Source organism: Ammodytes marinus (genome assembly GCF_949987685.1).
Source record: "Ammodytes marinus genome assembly, chromosome: 3".
NCBI lineage: Eukaryota > Metazoa > Chordata > Actinopteri > Uranoscopiformes > Ammodytidae > Ammodytes > Ammodytes marinus.
In genome coordinates this window covers 18,837,328-18,859,537 of record NC_137232.1, presented here as the reverse complement: position 1 = coordinate 18,859,537, position 22,210 = coordinate 18,837,328, and the positions used below count along the sequence as shown (strand labels likewise).

The 22,210-nt window shown below is 41.1% G+C and overlaps 1 protein-coding gene across 1 annotated transcript in view; it reads left to right on the top strand.

The window, feature by feature from the left end:
• Positions 1-21,066, top strand: part of rtn4rl1b (reticulon 4 receptor-like 1b) — a 128,645-nt gene extending 107,579 nt beyond the window's left edge. Inside the window, exons 2-3 of the mRNA XM_080053640.1 lie at positions 18,959-19,410; positions 20,039-21,066. Of these exons, the coding sequence (XP_079909766.1) occupies positions 18,959-19,410; positions 20,039-20,932 (1,346 nt within the window). The 3' untranslated portion in view covers positions 20,933-21,066. The remainder of the gene's footprint in view (positions 1-18,958; positions 19,411-20,038) is intronic.
• The last annotated feature ends 1,144 nt before the right edge of the window (positions 21,067-22,210 follow it).

The window sequence follows — 22,210 nt, the reverse complement described above, 5'->3', positions numbered from 1 at the left end:
TAACTATATTCTCAATCAGCTCCTCTCTATGCAAAAAATCCCATTTTCAAAAGATGGATCCAAAGATGAAACAGTTAGTTCACAAGACAGATGCCTGCCTCTGCGGTGTTGTATGTACCATTTATATGGGTTTTATGTGGTTGGGAGACAAATACTTCCATGTACCACCTTGGATTTAACATTTGAATCATGTCTGTAGTTTGGTCAGGACCACTTTAGTCAAAGAAAACTTCTATTTCCAAGTGCAGAACGTTATTTTTGGCAATTTCACTCTTTCCTGGAAGCTTCCCGTCCTTCCATGAGCACAGTTCCTCTTAAAGATACAATATTATTACAGTTGTTTCATGCACGGTGAATACCAAAATTGGATGTGACACAAAATACAGTTTGAGGGTGAGTACATTGGTTCAAAGTGTTCAAAAGTGACACTCTACGGACAAATAATCAAACAGTAGCTTCTCAGGACACATAATTGACTGGGATTTGTCAGACTGGTAAGAAGCAGAGAACAACACGGTGGTTAATAGAGGTGTCTAATGAAGTGGTTACTGAGTGTCTGCAGCAAAGAGAGCAGAGAAGGAAGATCATATTATGTGTCAGTGAAAGAAAGATTTATTACATTCATTGCAATGGTCTGGACAATGGTGTAGTGAGATAGATTTCAAGTGATGGGAGAATCAAAATTAATATAGTATTAAATGTTGAAATTGATAGCCAATAATATAATGTACATTTAAGTTTCATCATGATTCAAACTGTAAGGATCATTACACACTGTAGTGGAGCACACTGTTTGCCAAGAGAAAGGTTTTGTTTTAAGCAGAGGAGCGATTGCAGAAAACGGCTCATTGATTCACCGCTCCTCTAATCCCTTTCTACAATATCCTTATGCAAGATGTAATGCTTTAACAAGTGTAGCACAGGTACAGCACAGAAAGTCTATTTAAATAGCCGTACAACTTTGTTTACAATAGATAAGGCAATCCCAGTCATATTCAACATACAGCTTGGAATTTGCATTTTTGTGTGATAATCCCATAATACCATGACATGATTACATTCCTCTATACCTCCAATTATCCTAGCATTATTCTAATCACTGTTTCTGTAGACGAGATAACCGCGTGTACGAATGTATATAAAATCAGTCCCACCATCTATTCAGGCAAAGCTACTGTACAGACATCCCAATATACACTCACCGACCACTTTATTAGGTACACCTGTTCAATGGCTTATAAAAACAAAAAGCTAATCAGCCAATCACATGGCAGCAATGTAATGCATTTATTCATTTAGACGTGGTCAAGACAATGTACTGAAGTCAAACCGAGCATCAGAATGGGGAAGAAGGGGGTTTAGGTGACTTTGAACATGGCGTGGTTGATGGTGCACGGCAGGATGGATCCATACTTTCATGTTGTTTACGCCAAATTCTGAACCTGCCATCTGAATGTCGCAACTGCAATCGAGACTCATCAGACCAGGCATGATTTTTCAATCTTCTATTGTCCAATATTGGTGATCCTGTGAGAATTGTAGACTAATTTGCCCATCCTCCACTGACCTCTGACTTCAACAAGGCATTTTACATCCGCACAAATGCTGCTCACTGGATATGTTTTCTTTTTCAGACCATTCTCTGCAAACCCTAGAGATGGTTTGGACGGATCCCAGTAGATCAGCAGTTTCTGAGATACTCATACCAGCCCTCCTGGCACCCTCAACATTGCCATGTTCAAAGTCACTTAAAACCCCTTTCTTCCCCATTAAGGTGCGAACACACTGCACAGCGCGGTGCGGCGGTTGGCCGCGCGAATCGCAGGTTCCGCGCCGCGTGATCATTTTGGCTCATTTGTGTCCGCTGCCGCCTATACACGTGCCCATACACGTGCATGGGTGGCACGTGTGTCACAAGCACACTTATGCTGTTTTCAGGACCTTTGCTGACCAGAGACCAGTTCTAGTGGCCACAGTCCTACCATTAATTTAGTACTTGAAAATTGCAAACTGATCTCATATCAGTGGATTGGAGTGTTTGTGTGATGAACTTGGCAACTACCTATCAAAAAATGTTAAGAAAGAAAAAAATAAATACATATCATCTCTGAACTAGGCTTCATATCAGGAAAAAAATAGATATTCCACAAAAAAAATAAAAATTTAACTGGGAGGGGCCCAGTGGCCAGTAAGATTTCAGGGGGGGCGGTGTCCCCCCCCCTAGAATCGCCACTGTCTACCCCCAACCTGCCCTCACACCCATCCATACATCCAATTTTCAGTGCGGCCTAAATTTGTTGTTGTTTGTTTTTCCCTCAGAAAAATTCTTTACAATTGTGGGCTTTTCCACAAGGGATCTAGGAAGAAGAACATCCAGAATTGGCTCCAAAAACATCAAGCATTGGCTGATTTGCTACAAAACTTTCTATCGTACCAAGTTATGGCCCTGAGAGGTTTTAATGACTGAACTCAATCTCTTTTATGTCTGAGAGTCGTTCCTTGATCTTTTCAGTTCACCATATTCACTGTATAAAAAAACATTTGTTTTAGAGATAGAATGTGGACTGGATATTCAATCATTTGACTCCTTTAATGAAAATGTTCCCTTCTAAGATGTTTTTAACATTACAGCAAAGTGGATGATTGGGTAAACAGCGCCTTGTGTAGAGGACCCACAAGCAAAAAAATAAATAAATGGAGGATCAAAAATAAATGGAATGCCGAAATCAATAATAAGTATATTAGAAGCTGTACCGTAGTGCAGTTTGCAGATCTTTTGTGTGACTTTGATTAATGAAACTACAGTTCCCCTCACCTCTAAGGATCAGGCGGGAGATATCATACAGTGTTCCTAGTTGTCAACAATGTGTTTCTCAAGTCAACACTTTATAACTTCAATACTCCGATTGTGGCACTCAGCTCCAAACTCATTCACTACAGAGGATGTAAACACTTTGAAAACGGCTCACAAACACAATATATTTTCATTCTTAAAAAAGTTTCAGCCACCGGTTACTGTAAACATTACTGAAACGTCATAGGTTTATTTGGGGTATTTTGCAGATTAGGACACATTTTGTGTGTAAATTAGTATTTACTCAAGCTGGGTGGTGTATGATGGCTCACAATAAACTGCAGTTCCGATGTTCATGGTAATAAGGGAAGATGTTTTTTGTTTTTTTATATCGTTTCTTGACATCAATGGGAGCCACATTCTCACATGCCACAGGGGAATCAGCTATATAAGGCTTGTGTAAATAGACTTGCTTGTGAGTAAGATTTATTTATTGTTGGTTTTAATTTTTTCATGGGATTTGTTGACAATAAAAAAAAATTAAAAATTATTTTAAATATTTCTGCCGGCCCCTCCACAGTGTTAACCTTGCTCCGCCCGCCCACCTACTTCTGCCCAAATTTAATTTTCCCTTCATTAGTCAGTCTGGGGATGGGGCGTATTAGTGGGATTCTGCTCATCCAGAGTTTTGGCTGTCCAATCAGCGAGTGAGGGGCTGAGAATGATGACGTCGAAGTCGCGTTCCAGTTTCAGTTGAATGCTGCGTTCCTTTTACTCGGAACTCGGAAATTTTCGACTTGGTAGTTCCGAGTTCCGACTTGTCTGTGCTCCAGTGCATCTGCTCGGGAAAGTATGGACGTCTACAACCTTTCTCATCCAAATAACTAAACATTAGACTCTAGCAAGTTACCGTTGCCAGGTACCGGTAGATCCATAGACTACAATATGTAGTGAAGTCGGAAATTTCCGACTTCCCTGTACAACTGGAACACACCGTCAGAAGCCAGCTCATGACGTACGGCACGATCAAACGTTATGCGATTGGTTGGCTAATCCAGAGTGGCACTGAGCATATCCAATAGTTTTAAACTTCAACAGACACCCGCCTCCAAGTGAGTGAACGTTTGCCAATTACAGCAGTTCCAGACCTTCTGTACAAACGAAATTAAGTACGATGGTCTGATAGCACCAGGCTACCACTGTATCAGTATTTACTGTATTTTTTTCTATTACATACAATGGCCCATATACACTTCCATATTATCATAAGAGGTGGCATATTGGAAAATAACATACAAATCAATTGGTAAAAGAGATTTTCTTTTGTTTATGTATGATGACTGATTAATTTGTTGTATTTGCATTTAGCTTGTTAAATCCTGCTTTTGATTAATGTCAAGACATTTTATTGTTGATATCAATGCTCTTCTCTGGTATTTGCTCTTTGCAGAGTAAACTTGAACACCTTTTAAAAAGTGCTGAACACACACATCAAGTTTGTTATTTTGTCAACAGAATGAGCTCAACCGGAAGAATCACTTTGGCAAACTCGTTTTGTTTGACTTTGGGCTTTCGCCATTACAGCTTCCCATGGTTGACTGGGGCCCGGTTTAACCTTTGAAGCGGCCCTGCCAACCACACTGCCTGAGGGTAGAGCAGAATAGGTGGGTGGCAGAGGGAGCCATATTGAGGAGGTAACGTTAGCGGTAGTGAGGGCAGAGAGGTGTGAAGATAATAGCCCCAATGGGGAGATATGCAAGGCAGGGGTGCTTTATGAAGCTTGGGTAGTGTGCTGTGAAGGAGTCCTGCAACGCAGACAGAAAGCCAAAGAGTAAACGTCAACATATTCAGTTTTTAGCTTATAGCGGCTTTGAGCTATCTGTTACGCTCCATTTGGTTTGCTTTCTTATACTCTTTTTGTCTCTTTTCACAAACTCTTTTTTATGAGCAGAGAGTTGTTCAGTACAGTATTGTAGCACACAGTTTAGAATGTAAGTAATGTAAGTAACAAAACAAACATTATTTGCACATAACTTCATAATGCACAGTATAAAACTACATTACTATAAAATAAACACAAATGTTTTAACCTATATTATTGTCCTATTGACTACAAATAATAGCCTATATTGTTTATATGTGTATGACATGATTCTATTTAATGCAATGATAAGAAAAGAAATGACAAACAAATCATAATAATGAGGCAGATTCTGAAGGAGATTGCTACAGTCACACGTGTTGTGTTGGCTTTCCCACAGGCTGTGACATGTTGTGACATATTTTGCTGCCTCCTGAATTTTATTCCAAAAGTAAAAAATATTGAATCTTGTTTTGGTCCGAAAGCCTTGGGAGTTTTATTTTGGCAAAGAAGAGCTGCAGTGTAGCCTGTATAAAGGAATTGTTGCTCTTTTTCTATCTCTCGTCCTTGGCCCAACTGAGAAGTCTGTTTTTTCTCTGGGTTGCCAGATTTGTCCACCAGTCTCAAAAGCCATGACTGTAGTCACTCAGATAGCGTTGGTCTTTTCAGTGTGTGGTCGCTCACAGTGTCCAGATAATCGGCCACTTGTTGTCGTCTGTTCTGTGCTAAATCACATAGAGTTCTTGTGGAGTTGTGCTCCTGTTAGAGGAGCCGAGGCTTGTGCCCAGCTGGCTCAGGGGACTTTTCTTTTGGCAACATAGAGCTTTGCTTGGAGCTTGGGCTTTTATCCTAATGAGGAGTTTGAGGCAAATTGAGCAGTTTAACGTTTTTAGTAAAAGGGAAACTACAATAAAAATGAGTTCTCCTTTATTAAATTCCATGTCAGTGGGCTCATTTGAAAAAGCAAAGTATGTCTGGGGTCAATTTGACACGTTGAAAACCACTAACAGGTCCAAAAAGTGAATAGGGTTATAGAGCATCGGATGGGGGTTGTGGTCAGAAGTGTGCTCCAAACCCAGCAGTAATGTAATGGTGCTTTACATCACTGCAGCAAGGTGAAAGGTTAAACCACTGCAGGATGTGAATTTCACAGGGGTGTTAAGTTACTCCTTAAGGTGTCTTTTTAGATCCAAATCAACAATGTAAGTTTAGCTAAATTTAGCTCATCTTATTTTTCTCATTCTCTCTCTACAGTACAGTTCCGTACAATCATTTTTCTCTATCTCTATCTCTATCCCTCTCCACTCCCTCCCTTTTTTCCCTCCATCTTTTAAATACCACACAATTTATTGTGTAAACAAACCCCTCACTGTCTCTCTCTGTCTGTGTTTGTCCTTGACTTTACTTCTTGTTATCCATCTTCAAGGAGCGATGGGGAGGAGGGAGGGGGCATTGGCCTGAGGGAATCATGTTTCATCATCCAGCCATACGAACTGAGAGAGAGCCTGACATCTTCCTTTGCGACTGCTTGTCTGAATAGCGTTATTTGTTACTCACATGGTGCAACATCCAGTGGAAGGCTCTCTTATTTTGGTCCCACGTCTTAAAAGTTCAAGGGACCAAGTCATTACATGCAACGAAAATTAGTCTCAAGCCATCGATGTGGGGGAGGGGGGGAGGGGGGTGGCTGGAAGAAATAAACCACTTATCTGTGGAATGTCTGCAGCAAGGCACTTGGCTTTATAAGGAGAGAGGGGATTGGGAGCACTCACTAGTGAGTGGTAGCTGCATGCAGACAAGCAGCTTGGAAGGAGGGAGGGGAGAGCACTGCACTCACAAAGCCGAGTAGTTTGTGTGGTTCGCCTCCAGAGGGTTCAGGTTTACAAAGGAGGAGGAAAGCAAAATGGAAAACCTTCGATGACAGAGCTGGAGCAAAAAGCAGCGGCAGTCGAGACACGATAAAACACCAGAATGGCTTGTGCAAAAAAAGATCAGGTGATTTGTCACGATCCTCGGATTCCCCTGTACGTATAAAACACTGACGACATGGGCAAAGTAATTAGAGTGAAAAACGCATTTTTCGGTTGCATGTTGACAAGGTTTGGTGATGAAACACTTTGAAGTAAATTGTTGGTTTGGCGTTGTGTTTTTCCAGGCGCTCACTAAATCCCATAAGCTGCTATAGTATCTCTAAAAGCCAGACCGGGTTTTTTTTTTTTCGTTGTTTTTTTATCACACCTAGACAGTGACTGTGTTTTACCCAGCATAGCCTATGCTTTGTAGTTTTTGTGAGACAACAACAGAATCAATTAAACAGCAAGGGGGACATGGCATACATGAGGAGAGGTGTTAGTAATGGCACTGATAGGCCGTAAAGAGGAACAGTCATTTGAATGAGCAAGCGAGACATTGAGTATATCTATTGCTGTAAACGAAATAAGCGCCACATTCATAAACCGGCACAGTTTAGACTTTAAATTGAAGAGATTTCACAAAGCAGGCTGGTAAATATAGTCGGCAGCAGCTGGACAAACAGGCACAGGTATGGGTTCTTTTGGTAGACGGAGACACCACAGTGACTCAAGGGCGACTCTAATACACTGCAGAGAATTGAGCGAATGGAATGATAAGTTATCATCCTCAGCTGGAGCTCGACTATATGAAACCCAAGACACACTGGATGGAGATAGAACACTGGGGCTAAATAAAAGTGGAAAGACCAAGATGGAATCCAATCGGGAGCAAAATAGATCTTAAATTCGATTTGATAAGAATTGAACGTATAGTCTTTTTTCCCCCTCCCTCTCTCATTGTGAGAAAAAAAGTCACAGTAAATGCTGACTTTGTTGCGAGAGGGTTGTTGGAGGCCTTGAAGGTGATAAGCCCTGTAGAGGCCCAGTACATTAATGAATTGACATTACACCGGGATCAATGGTGAAGCTCTCAGGGTCTGAAAAAATACACTTAATGAAAAGGGATTACTCTCTTAAGATCAAGGCCTTCCATTTCCCTTCTTCCCCTCTGCTCCCTTTCTTCTGCTGCTGCTTTATATTCTGTTTCCGCACTCTCCCCCCCTGCTCCCCTCTTTCTGAAGACAACACACATACACACATTCATATATTGCATAAATGTATTATATTTACATACTGTATATTATATACAGTATATATATATATATATATATATATATATATATATATATATATATATATATATATATATATATATATATATATATATATATATATATATATATATATATATGTATCAGTGTTAATTTCGTAGACTAAGACTATGACGAAAAATATTCGTCTACGAACCTTTTTCACGGACGTAAACTAAATAAAAACTAAATAAAAAGGCAGATGTGATGACGAAGACTGAGACTAATTTAACTGACACTATAGTCTACGAATAGGAACTAGACGAAACTGTTAGGGCGGGACGAATGGAGAAGAGATCCAATCAGAACTACTCTTTTTGTGGGACAAGTTGGGAAGAAATCCAATCAGTGCAAAGCAGCGAATGAAAATCGACGGGAGACCGCGCAGGTGTGAGCGGGTGGAGTGAGCCGCTGTGCTAAAAAAACCCTGCGGTATGATGGACAAAAATTATAGTCAGGGATATCCTGCCCGTTAACGATGTCTAGGGGAACGGCTAAGTTCCGCGATCTGTTTGTAGTAGGCTCTGTCTCGAGTTTGAATACACAGAGTCATGTCCCCAAACTGACTGCAAAACTATATAGGAAATGAACTGTGAAACTGCCGCCTCCGTCCGTTAGTTTCTGTTTTTAAGTTACAATCAACTCCGACGCATGGACAGCGTTCAATTAAAACCTCTAATTGTATTATCTTAAAGGCTTTGATGCAAAAGAAGTCCGAACACACACAGCGGCAGCAGTGTTGCTTAAAGGAAGGCGCAGTTGCTCAATTTTATCAGCACCTCAACTGCGTGCTGCTGCTGCTGCCCAGGGGCGGCCTTAACGATCTCGGGGCCCGTTTCGAGACCTAGTGTGGGGCCCCCCACTTTTTTAAAATATTTTCTTTATTTTTATAAATAATGCTTGTGCATGCTCCCCGCAAAAAGAAAAAAGATTGTGGAATCCAGTTGGTTCATAGACAGATCATGAGATAATGGCCCCCCGGGCACAGGCTCTTAAAGCCCCCCCTCCCCCCTATCCAGTCAGGTACACTGATTTTATGTGAGATTATTACTAATGAAATAGAACACATGTTTTGTATTACAACCATTAAATCTGTGTCTGTATTGCATATTCAAAACTTAATACCATTCAATGAAGAAAAACACTTAGTCGACGAAGTCCGCTGTAGATTTAGTCAAACTAAAATCTGCTTATATTTAGTAGACTAGACTAGACTAAGACTAAAATATTTTAGATGACTAGAATAGGACTAAGACTAAATGGTGTGATATTCAAAAGACTAAGACTAAGACTAAATCAGAATTTGCTGCCAAAATTAACACTGATATGTATATATATATATGTATATATTAGTGGTGGGCCGATAACGGCGTTAACGTGCTGCGTTAACGCCAGACTCTTATCGGCGATAAAAAAATATCGCCGTTAATCTCTTGTTCCTCTTATTTTAGCGCGGATGTATACCTGGCCGAATTGCACTGTAGTGCACGAGTCAGAACGAGTCCGACTTCGCACCTGTGTAGCCTACCACATCAAACGTAACGTGCTGACATGGATGCAGCTAGGAAGCCGCCGGGTTTGCTTCAGGGAAAATGTATTTTTAAGAAGCTTCCCAATGGAAACCTCGACAAGACCAAGGTTGTTTGCACCTTGTGCAATGCGGAATTGGTTTACTGTAGGAGTTCTAACAGTCTGTGCTCTCGGAAGCGGCCGGGGCATGCGTGTGTGCAATGGGAGAGCTTTGTGTGGAGAGAAAAAAAAGAGGCAAGGGAAATCGCCAAAGCCAATGCATAGCCTCGACTCATTAAAGGTTGAAAATCACTGAATTACACAACATGTAGGCTAGCCTATGGCTTAAGGCTATGGAAATCATTATGGAAACAATATTTTTTTTTATCAGTGATAGCTCAGCTGATCTCGTTGCTATAGAGACCACGTCCGTCCGCTTTGTTTGACAACTGACAGAGCTGCCAAGTCTCACCCTTTTGGCCGTGAGACACACTCATATCAACCAGCTCACACTCTCACACGCTAGCCTACAACTCAAATTTCTCACGCGGAGAAGTATACACCTCTAGTATATATATAAATATATATATATATATATTTATATATATACTAGAGGTGGGCGTAGATTAATTTTTTTAATCTAGATTAATCTAGATTAATTTTGGAATTAATCTAGATTAATCTAGATTAAAATGGCTCATTTGAATTCATTCATAATATGTGTGTGCTCCCTAAATAATGACTCAAAGTAAGTCTTTGAGAACGTGTTTCTCAAGCCAGGTGGCGCATCAGACCAGGGGCTCATCTCCTGTTTCCAACATGCATCACAAACTGCTTGAGGAAGCTGTTCTACTATGATAATTGGTGATGAAAATAAATAATGTTCAACAAGATGTTACATAGTAACGCGTTACCGGCATCGGACCTCTTTTTTCAGTAACGAGTAATCTAACGCGTTACTATCTCCAAACCAGTAATCAGATTAAAGTTACTCATCAAAGTCACTGTGCGTTACTTTTTCTGTCATTTTCCTTAGTGAAACATTTTACATAACTGCACAAGTGACTGCGATTGCGATTTTATGTAAATAAATGTGCGCGCATGTGTCTCTAAACTCTCCAACTGCTCCAACCGCTCCTCTCGTCTTTTTGGTAGCGCCCCTCGTCTCTGCCATGCAGCGTGTGTGTGTGCCTGTGCCTGTGTCTGTGTCTGTGTGTGTGTGTGCAGCAGCATTACGGCCGAGTCGAACTGTGGCGCAAAACAAAGTTTTCCCCCCGATGAAATATAGCGTCTGCTATGGGGATATTTAGGATTCGGGTACGGTGACGTTGACGTTGATATAGAAGTGTTTAAAACTTGGAAACTTATAGTCACGTGGCGACCGGTGGCCACACACACCCACCCTGCGTTCCAATACCCGATTGTGTCGTGGGCAAGTGATGGAGAGAGAGAGAGAGAGCGGCGGGTGTGTGAGAGAAGCTTCGCCCCTCGTCTCTGACATGCAGCGTGTGTGTGTGTGTGTGTGTGTGTGTGTGTGTGTGTGTGTGTGTGTGCAGCAGCATTACGGCCGAGTCTAAGCTGAACTGTACAAATGACTGGCTCCCTGAGCCGAACAGGAGGTGGAATAAGAGATTAACGGCGATATTTTTTTTATCGCCGATAAGAGTCTGGCGTTAACGCAGCACGTTAACGCCGATAACGGCCCACCACTAATATATATATATATATATACTGTATATTTTACATGTGCTTGTGTTGTTTACTGTGTCCTCTCTTGAGGTCGTCTTTCAGGTCTGACTTCCACCCACTGCGTCCTCCTTGTATCTTGGTCATCCTGCTGTCTCAAAACTAATGAGCAGTAATGCATTCCTGTTCCTTGACGCTCTTCTCTACTTGATTTCACATTTCCCCTTGCCTCTTTTGAAGCCATTAGTTGAGACTGTTGAAACGGTGTGTTCGTGTGTGTGTGTGCGTGTGCATGTGTGTGTTCCTTCACGTACATGGAGCACCAAACTCTCACCTGCTATGAATAATTGATCGGCTGAATCTAGGGCGCATGAGGTTTGTATGCAAGGAGGCAGCTGCTGCAGCAGGAGGAGGGTACCTTACAGTTTGTTTTAAGTTAAACGTGTAAGGGGAGAGACTGATGAACAGGTATATAGGTATATAGTGTGACTCCATGGTTACAGAGCTAAGCCGTGCAGCTTCTAAATCATTCATCAACAAAAGCTTTTAGAAGGCATGTACTGAAGCCAATGTCTTCGTCTGTCCCCAAGGTGGTTGAATGTCATTCTACACATGCCAAATGATGCAATTTTTAAAAGCAGTTTCTAGTAGCTAAACAAGAAAGCAGAGACTTTGAATCACAGCAGTGTATTTTATGAAGATGAGATGGTGAAACGCAGGTTGTTGACTTTGGGGAGGACACATCTCAGGCTTAACAAAACACTTGCCAACGCAATTTACTCTTAATATATTCTGTTCATAACCAAAAAGCAGCACAATAACAAATCAGAGGCAACAACAATGTGAATATGTGTCAGGTTAATAAGGTGAAATTATGCATTTTAACTCTACTCAGCTTGTCAAAACACTATCATTTACTAACCTCATGGGGAAAAGTCCATATTTTGTTTGGCCTCTTCCAAAGAAACATCAAAGTTCACAGGTTGAGTTAAAGAGCCCTGTTCTGGAGCTGGTAATGAGTTAATACCTTGCTCAGATGCTCAAAGACTCAAGACTTGTAACTGAGTCTTCTGGTTCATGGAGTAACCACAGAACCAGTCCTGTAGACATATCTCCTCAAATGCAAGTGATTCTTATTTTGGTCCAAATAAGTCATTTCATTGTCATTTGCTGCTGTCTGTCTGCTCGCTGACACAGCATCGCCGCAACTCAGCTGTCACTCGATGAGACACACAATGATTGGCTGTGCTGCACTATGTCATGGACACATTTGCACATGATTGAACAGGACACAGCAACTGGACTATCCAGACATAATAACAATCCAGCCGACCGCTAGAGGCTATAAACTCAGCCCCATAACTGAGTCTTAAGTGTGCAAAAAACAGAAGGAAGAATGTTTGTGTGTGTGATTATCGTCAATAGTGGAAGTCTTATGCTCAGTGTGTGACAGTGTGTAAATGGCCTTGGTCCAACGATAAAAAGGCAACTTAATTAAGAGCATGAGTTGATCTACATACATTAATCAGAGTCAGTTCCAATAGTAGCCTAATGTCATAGCTTTGTACTTTTCTACAACTGCTATTAGAGCATGTTATGTCTGGAGGTATTCAGCAACTAAACGTGCCTGTTTTACGTTTGTACAGGAAACATATGCCTTGAAGTTATATGCTTCGTTTAAATTTGAAGTTTAGTCAATTCCATTTGGTCATTTTAATGCATAATTTAGTATTGCTTTAACCTCTGAATGTGTATGTTTTTTTATTTATAAAACATTCATTAGAAATTCCAAGACTTTTGTTTTGTCCTAAATGTGTCATGGCAAGTGGTACAAAGACCTTCTGAACTGTTATATCACAAACACAATAAACACTATATTTACCCCTGTGAAAGCCATATCATTAATTAAATTGTTTCTTTTATTACCTCAGTAATCTACAGTGGCAATGTTGCTTGACCTCTACGAGTGTCAATCGATGCAGATTGCTCTTAGGCAAAATGGGCAAAAATAGGATTTATGTAAAAGTCTTGAAACACATATGCAGTTGCCCTTTCATTAACAAATACATATAAGTGGAATTTGCCATGTGTTGTGCAAAGGAGACAGAATGACCATGTATTTTAGTGCAACAAGCTTGTGAAATGAAACTGACCCCAAATATCTTGTATATCGTGAAGCAGGTTGTACAGATTTCTCCACATTTGAAACGCCCCTTTTATTACATCAAAAACCTTGGACCATGAAAGATAATGATTAGCCAATCTACAGATGGGAATTGCATTATAAATGCTACCTATCACTTGAACTACATATGGATACATACGGATGATTTATAGAGGCTTTGCAGAACCATTAGTTTAGTTTAGCTGGTGCAGCGTAATACTGCCACGGGGAGTGCAGTATATTTGAATCATTTTGCTTGTGCTGTCATGATGAATGAATGTAGTTGGTGGCTGATAGTGTCGCTCCATAACAGTAGTGATTTGGGTAGTGTGCCTGCAGATACTTGCGTGTGGGTTTTGCATAATACTTGTCTGTGCATTTGTATCGCATGGCATTTAACAGCTGTGAAGGTGAGAAGAGTGGTTGAACAACAGATACAGATGTGGCCGTGCATTTAAGCAAGTAGAAATATACATCCATTAAGTCTGTTAATTAAAATGTATAGGTGTTAAACATCTGTGGATAGCTCAGCCATCCGCCTCTGTCTGGCTTCTCCTCATCTCCAACTTCCATCTTTACAATAAATGAGCTTTATTCACCTGCACACTCTCCACAACTCTAAGCCCTTTTTTCTTATTATGGTGCTGCTTGTTTGGAAGGGCTTTTTGATTGATTCCATAACTTAAAATACGCTACTGTCAATCACATTGTCTTTCCCCTCTTTTATGTTTAAATTCCCACTGGTTTGACTGCTTGTTTGCACTTTGCATTGCCTTGTGTCTAAATTGTGTTGTATAAATAAACTTGCCTTGCCCTGTTTTTATACGTGTGTGTTTGTGTTTAGGAGCACTGCCTACACTGTTTAAGTGAGGGAGAATCTCTCTCTCGGACATACATTTTTTTATCTGGTCCTGTCTCTATCTGTCCTGTCTCTATCTGCAGTTTATCGTCAAACCTTTTTACCTTCTTCTTCTCTCACTTTTTCCAGTCGAAATTGTGAGTCTGACGAGATTTTCTTGACAGGATCACCTTGTTGACCAGCCACAGCTGCTCGCAGTATCAAAACAGCCATAAAACAGCACTTAGCAGACATACATATCAATGATGTGGGGAACAAGCTGGTCCATTTAACCCCGACATAACTTTGCACTCTATATGCCAACCTGCTTTGTGACCGGGCTCCAGCTCCACTCTCTTTACTTAAAAACATACAGTAAATAAAATAAAGTAGTTTTTGAAGTGAAGCCAAACCCACAGAAGAATGATCGAATGATAATTAATGTTCAGGGAGGTGTGGACAATTTACAGTTTCTCAGCACATGCTGTGCGGATGCACATGAAACAAATTAAAGCAATCAACCATGGCACAGAAGCACCACATGTAAATCAATAGAGTAAGGTCTGAACAGAGCCTATGCATTAAGATTTTTGTATCATACTGAATGTACAAAGTATTAAAAGGTGTTTATATGAAGACGACTGGCAAGGTGAATCGAAGTGAAAAGATGATTGATCTCTCCCTCTCAAAATCTATGTTTATCGCCAAAAAGATAATGGAGAAACAGATGGAGAAACCGTAATGAAGATTTTTCTTTTTATATAACAAAACAAACATCAGAAATCGATATCAGGAAAACAACCCTAACATTTTGCATATTTATTGTATAATAGCCTACTAATTACACTATCAGTTCAGTGTGACCTAATTTATTTGTAGCGTGTTGGCATGAGATAAGAGATGAGACCAGTAATGATGCTGCTCCCATACAAACAGACACTAACACACACGCATGCACTCATAAGCAATCTCTCAGTTTGTTGATGCCTCTGCACCAGAAGAATATCACAGCCATGGGATGTATTTCTAAAATATTTCTATTCTGCTGCGTTTCTCCGAGATCTCAGCGTTGTCATTGTTCTCTCCCGTTTTTCTTTTTCTCCAGAAGAATAGTCAGGCAACTTTATGAGGCAATATTGCCTGCAGTGGAGCCGTGGAATGGCAAATGAGACTAAATCTATAACATTCTGCAGCAGGCTGTGAAAAGAAAAACAAATATTCCCGGGCAGAAGTGTTGCTGGTCCCAGCTCCTGGCTGGCTAGTGTTTGCTGCGTGAGTTTGCTGTTCAGTCAGGAAATAATGGCAGTAATCAGTGCTTTTCACAAGTCAACCAAATCATTCTTTTTAAAGGTTATTGAGAAAGAGCGTGAGTGTATTTGCTTAGTGCCATTATTGCTTTTGCTTTGTCTGTTGGTTATCTGTGAAGCACATTGTGTCGCAGAAAAATGTGCAATAGAATTAACTTTGATTTGAGAATAAATACTTGTGTGTGTGCTTGTTTCAACAGTGTTTATTAAAATAAATATCAAATCTAGAATATTACAGAGTGTTATATTACAGAGAATTAACCTTATTACATACAGTGAAACCATATTTAGAACCCCTGGGTAATATTGACACTGCACACATTTTCTCTCGGGTTTTAAGCAATGAACATCAGAAAAATTAGACCATTCAATCAATAATCTAACATACTGCCTTAACATTATCAACGACGGTTTGCACGAACGTGGCTGTAAACACCTTTTGAGTGTGGAGTGAGTCGAGACGTTATTTAAAAGCAGCCAATAGCAGAAGTGAAAAACACCAGGGTGCTTATCAGGGTCTTTGGAGAGACACAGGAAATTGAGTTTGTCCAGCCTAATGATGGGCAGAGTCACGCAGCTCGTACCGACGCACTGTTTTCATCCTATTAGCAGAGATGTGTTATTCATGAGGGCAAATCCAGTGTGAACTATGCTTCACTGATATTCCATACAGTCACTTCCAGGTCCATCAGGGGACCCAGGCTATTGTGTTTTATTCATTTATTTATCCATTTACTCCCTCCCCCCCCAAAGAAAACAGGGATCTTGGTGGTGATGGGATCATGGGGTCAAATGTGTCAGTCCCCACGATGAGCCATCGATAGCATCTGTCATCAGTAATCAGAGGGGAGGAAAAGAGGGGGTTATGCGGAAAGACTCGGAGGTGAAAGACCTGTGACGAGGGTGTTAATACACAACCCAGGCACCCACCAGAAATAGAAGCGCCTCTCCCTTTCCAAAAACACATTATCTCTCTTTCAGAGCTACTCCTTTATTCTGCCAAATTCCAATAGGCGCTATTGGCTTATGTATGCTCCGTTGTGTCCAAAGCTATTTATATAATACAATTTGAGCTGAATGGCTCATTGTGTGAGGCTCACAATGCAGTCAAGACACATTTTAATTTCTTACATTTTCATTTAAGGACAGTTCCCCACATAACACATATTTTATTCTCTGTGCCGAGAACCAGCCTGCCTTTTCAAAGCTGTGTGAAGAAGCTATGTTCAGCCTTTAATGCTTGCCACACTGACATGATCTGCCTGATTCATTCCCAAACCTGATACACGTCTTAATGCATTTGAAGGTTTGTCTTGGTGTATCCATAGAGAGTCCTTACATACTATATCCATGAAATAAATCACAGATAGTGTTTCTGGGGCGCTGCGTTGCATGCATTTACATGTGAGAGTATAGCATACTTTGAGCTTCTTCAAACATTATAAATTCACATCTTCTAAAGGCTCATTTGGGATTTTATATCTCTGGAAGGAAAAGAGGAAGATATAACACCTCTCAACTACCATGTTCTTTTTTTATTTCTATATATTTTTCTCTGCAAATAAAAGGTATTTGGCACAGCAGTCAAAACAGCCATTTTGGAGGAACGGATTAGGCTCTGTAAAGAATATATTACTTTGTCCTGACAAGCTGAGGAGGGGAGGTGCATCCTAATGTGTCCAACGTGATTAGCAGATCACTGATTCAAGTTGTCTCACTATCTAGGCAGCGTCTAAATTCTCATTCCATTTCCCTGTGTATCACACTTATCCCCGTCTGTCTCTACTGCTCAAATAAGTTTCCTGTTTGAAAACGGCTTCCTAATTCTATTGACATGCATGAAGTAGAGTGTAAATGGAAATAGTTTAAGGCCTCAAAAAATATAATTACCGGAGTGAGAGAAGGATCAGTTTTATAATGGAATCTCTTGAATGAATGTACGCTAAGGCAGGTGACTGAAACAAGTGTAATTTAATATCAGAACAATGTAATAGTCAAATTAAATGTGTCATATTTTATGTGCTCACAATAGAAATGCTTATTTTTTTTTAGGGTCAATTGTCAAATAAAATTGGAACCAACTATCAAATTATAAATGTCAAGAACGCTGCATCTAAAGTACCTGCTGCTTTATGCAATTGTTCCTCAAACTATACGGCTATACATTTATTTTCTTGCTGTAAATAAAGCAAACCTTTATTTCCCAAGAGTAGCGCAAAAACATTTTCACTATTGACTCAGTCAATAGCTGCCATTCTTGATAAATCTTCATGGAAATGGTAGTTAGAGCGAAAGATAGAGATACAAATGAAAACAACTGCCGAATGAGTAGCACAGCGTTCTTGTTTGGTGTGTGCCAAATCTGGATATAGCCAGTAACTTACAAGAGGACCCATGTCCTGATGCAAGTCATGACATTAATAACAGAAAATCTAAATAAGTTAAAGTCTGTTGTAGTGCAGGTCGCCCAATGCAACAAATTCACATGCATACCAGCGCACACAAAACACAAACTCACAAATCCAACTCCTTGACGGTTTTCAACTGTGAAGAATGGCCTTGTTTAGTGGGTGCAATTTTGAATTAGGAGGATGCTTGCATTTCCATTGTTGCCCGGTGGTAGGGCTTAACAAATAGGATTAGATCCGTGACCAAGAGAGCACACTCCTGTTCAGGTGGCACACGGCTTTGTGCTCCAGCTCTGCTACTAGACACCGAGAATTACTGTTAAAGGTCAGTGGAGTCAGGCGCTGAATGTCATAGCTTAGCCACAGTTTGGCAAGAAAATACATTAGATGAATACGCCTGTCTCTTGGCGGAATTCATTCTGCAGCTCCTGAATTTCCAGCATAAAAGACCCAAAGACTACAGGTGGAGATAGACGGCAACAGTGGCATATCGATAAGAGGCAGTGAATCAGGCCTTCCCGCAGTGAACAATAAATTGGTTAGACGAAAGCCAGGGGTTGTCACTTGGAGCCTTCGTGATGTGTGCTCATTCTAGACGAGACTGTGGAAAAGTCACATCTCCCATCTCACGGATCTAGGGAATCATGTCACTGATCAAAAGGCGCCACAGAGCAGCTTACTACAAGTTTAAATAAGCATTCCACGCCCCATTTAACAACTCAAAAAGACTGATCCCAGCCTCTGCCTACTGCAAAGTTGTGCCGATGGACTCTTGATAGCACATCTCCCAAAGGTGGAGCAATATTGGAATGATATTTTTTCTGAAATCGCTATATATGTGTCCAATCAGAACAAGAGTGTTGCACCAGGGATACAATGAGCTCCACTGAGATGCCTTGTGACTCATTGTAGCAGGTGTTGTTTGATCACTTAGGTACATTGTGGGCTTGAACACACTCTGTGGATTCCTGTAGTAAACTGTGACAGAGATGGTTGATATGTGGCGCACATGCTTTTGCACAAATTGAATCAATCAGAAAGACAATGTCATGTCTTTGTGAAAAACAAAACACAAAATTCCACCTCAGCTTTGCTTTGTGTTAAGTGTTTCTTACTGTATGTTCATATGTTAGCATGCTAATATGCTAAACCAAGATGGTTAAAAAAGTCTCAACATTATCCGTGCTCAACCCTTCTCTTTCCTTTTTTCTGTGTGTGTTCATTACAGGCTGCGGGCTGGAGTTCCTGCTGGTTCTCTGCGGGCTCGAGTTTTCCTGGTCCTGCCCTCGTCACTGTATCTGCTATACCTCGCCCAGCACCGTCTCCTGCCAAGCCCACAACTTCCTCTCTGTCCCTGAAGGCATCCCACCTGACAGCGAGCGCATCTTCTTACAGAACAATAAGATCCATCGCTTGCTTCGGGGCCACTTCAGCTCCAACACGGTCACTCTCTGGATCTACTCCAACAACATCACATACATTGAGCCCTCCACCTTCCACGGCTTCACGATTCTCGAGGAGCTGGATCTGGGAGACAACCGCCATCTGCGCTCCTTGGATGAAAACACCTTTCACGGGCTGAGTCGGCTCAATGCGCTTCACCTGTACCGTTGTGGACTCAGTTCACTTCCCAACAACATCTTCCAAGGCCTCAGAAATCTGCAGTATCTCTACTTGCAGGTACACTCGACTGTTTGCTTTTTTTCTGGTTCATTTTACTACTCAGACTCTATTATAGAACAACACATGTGAACTAACACATTTTATATTCAAAATTATTCAAACACAACCCACATAGTTTAATGCTAAACAGTGTTGCAAAGTCAACATTCTGTTCATTCGCAGTGCCTCCACTGCCTCACTAGAGTGACAGTTGTATTTTATGACGCTAGCAAAATCCTTACCTCTATCCACGATTTGTCCATCTATGGTATAAAAGCTTCCCGCACATTATTTCCCAGATGGTTAGGAGTCATGAATATCCATTCAGCATTGCTTGCTAGTTCTCTCCATGTACTGAACACAACAATTGCCTTGTTTACTAAAGGCAACAGGGCATGCAAAAGGTCAGATGGACAGTGAGTTTTAGGAACAAACCCCACTGGAGTACAAGGCACAACAGACTGTAGTGCTTATTTACTGAGAATTTTTAATTTTAAGAACAGATTATCACAAAATCATACAATGCGCATAATATGTTGATTCACATGGCATTAGGGTTATAGTTAAACAGAACAATAATGTTGAAATGAAAACATTGCATCATGTAATAATCTTGTGATTGTGTGCTCTCTCCGTATCTTTTCAGGATAATCATCTGAAGTTCCTGCAGGATGACACATTTATGGACCTGCACAACCTGAGCCATCTGTTCCTACATGGAAATCGCCTGTGGAGCATTAACCAGAACACCTTCAGAGGCCTTCGAGCCTTGGACCGACTGCTTCTGCACCAAAACCAGATTGAGTGGGTTGACCGCCTGGCCTTCCATGACCTGAAACGTCTCACCACCCTTTACCTGTTCAACAACTCCCTGATACAGCTGTCCGGACAGTGCCTGGACACGCTGCCCGCCTTGGAATACCTTCGCCTCAACGACAACCCTTGGTCATGTGACTGCAAGGCTCTGTCACTATGGGAATGGCTGAAACGTTTCCGAGGTTCAACGTCTTCAGTGGGTTGCCATACACCGGCTGATATGTTTGGGAAAGACCTCAAGGAGCTGCGCAAGGAGGACTTCCCAAACTGTTCACCAACTGTACCTAATTTAGAGTCCAGAGCTCAAACTAACAATTTATCTGGTACGGTGAATCCGTCTATGAATCGTGGTGTAGTGGGAAGCTCTGGAGGGCAGACCCACATGGCGGACCCCTCAAGGCCTGGCCGTTCTCGGAACTGCACAAAGCCTCGTAACAGAGTCAGCAAGGGAAAGGGTGACAATGAGGTTCACCACTCAAAGGAGGTCATGGCAGACAAGGAGGATTCCTCTCCAGATTTCACAGAAGGGGGGAAACATGACCACACATCCCCAGATGGCACCGTCACACGAAGGAAGCACAAGTGCAATCCCCGGACCACTGTTCGCCCTCCTAGTGGAGTTCAGCAAGCCAACAATAGGGCAACCTTATCCCAGTCCTTACTACATATCTATGCCCTCTTTGTGGCCTTGGTAACGACACATGTTGACTACATTCTCCGTTGACCATTTGAGGGTTTGGCTAATGCTAATCGCAAAAGAGGCCGCCCCCAGACCCTCTCTTGCTCCTACACTACAAGGCCTGTGTGTCTTTTATGTATGTGTGTGTGTGTGAGTGTGATTATATGTGTAAATGTTGTGTAGGGAGCTTTACTGTTTGGACTGAAACAGGCATCAAAGCATCAAAATCTACGACAGAAAGACTTGCAGCACAAAAATTGAAGGGACTGAGAGTTAGATAATAATAAAGGGTAATTGCAAACCAAGCTTGCACTGCCACTTATGCGAGTATGATTTTATCATCATATGTCTTGGTATCTTATGTCTTTGTTAAAAAAAAAAAAATTTCTAGCTTGAGCTCAGATAACCAAAATTTGCCATAAAAAGGGAGGGGGAAAGAAAACGTGGAAGAGTTTACAGAGCTAATGAGGTAAACCTTGGTAGCTGGTTAGCGCTGAGACAGATTAGCTTGGTCTTCAAGTGCTCAGTCCTGCTTTATTTTAAAGTCCACAGACAGTTAATTGTAATCAAGAAAATACACATAACAGATGGATCTAGATGGTCTATTGTGAGTCCCATCTAGATCTCATTCTTGTCGCCAAATGTATTTTACGTTGCATCCTTTGCTAAGAACAGGTCAGAACAATTGGAAACAAGTGTTTCTCATAAACAAAGAAGTCATCTGTAAGCATAGCAATATATCCTCATTCAGTCTCGGACATAAGAAGAGAGAATGGAAATATATAGCAACAGATGTTTTAAGTCCATAAACAAACAAACCACTTCGCTCATACACTGTGTGAAGCCATAACAAATGATGAAAACTACTCTCTACATAATGCCATCTTAATTCAGGTACTGTACCAACCTGTCTGACTAATCAACAGCATTTCCCATTGGTATTACATCTAGACACATCTCTGCATCTACTTCACTTCTCTCCTTCTGTGCAACTGAATAGTAGGCTGCCAATTCTTTTGAGAAGATGTGCTATTTTCATTTGCTTGGAAAACAATATGTGTCTCTGGGAGATCAAGCTGTGAATATTGAAGAGTCCGTCTATATCTTGTGTCAGATGTTGTTAATTTGTTTTTTCTAAGACACAAAATGGACCTAGAGACAGTTCCCTGCTGCAGGGCCAAAAGGAGCCTTAAGTGACCGAGGGTCAAACGGGGCTTTTCTCAGTTTCCCAGTGAGGTTGAGGTGAACTGTTCCCTCCTCAGTGTGGGCATACTTCCCTCATTGAGAATGTGAGGAACACATTCTTTTCCTCGTAGTCACTTA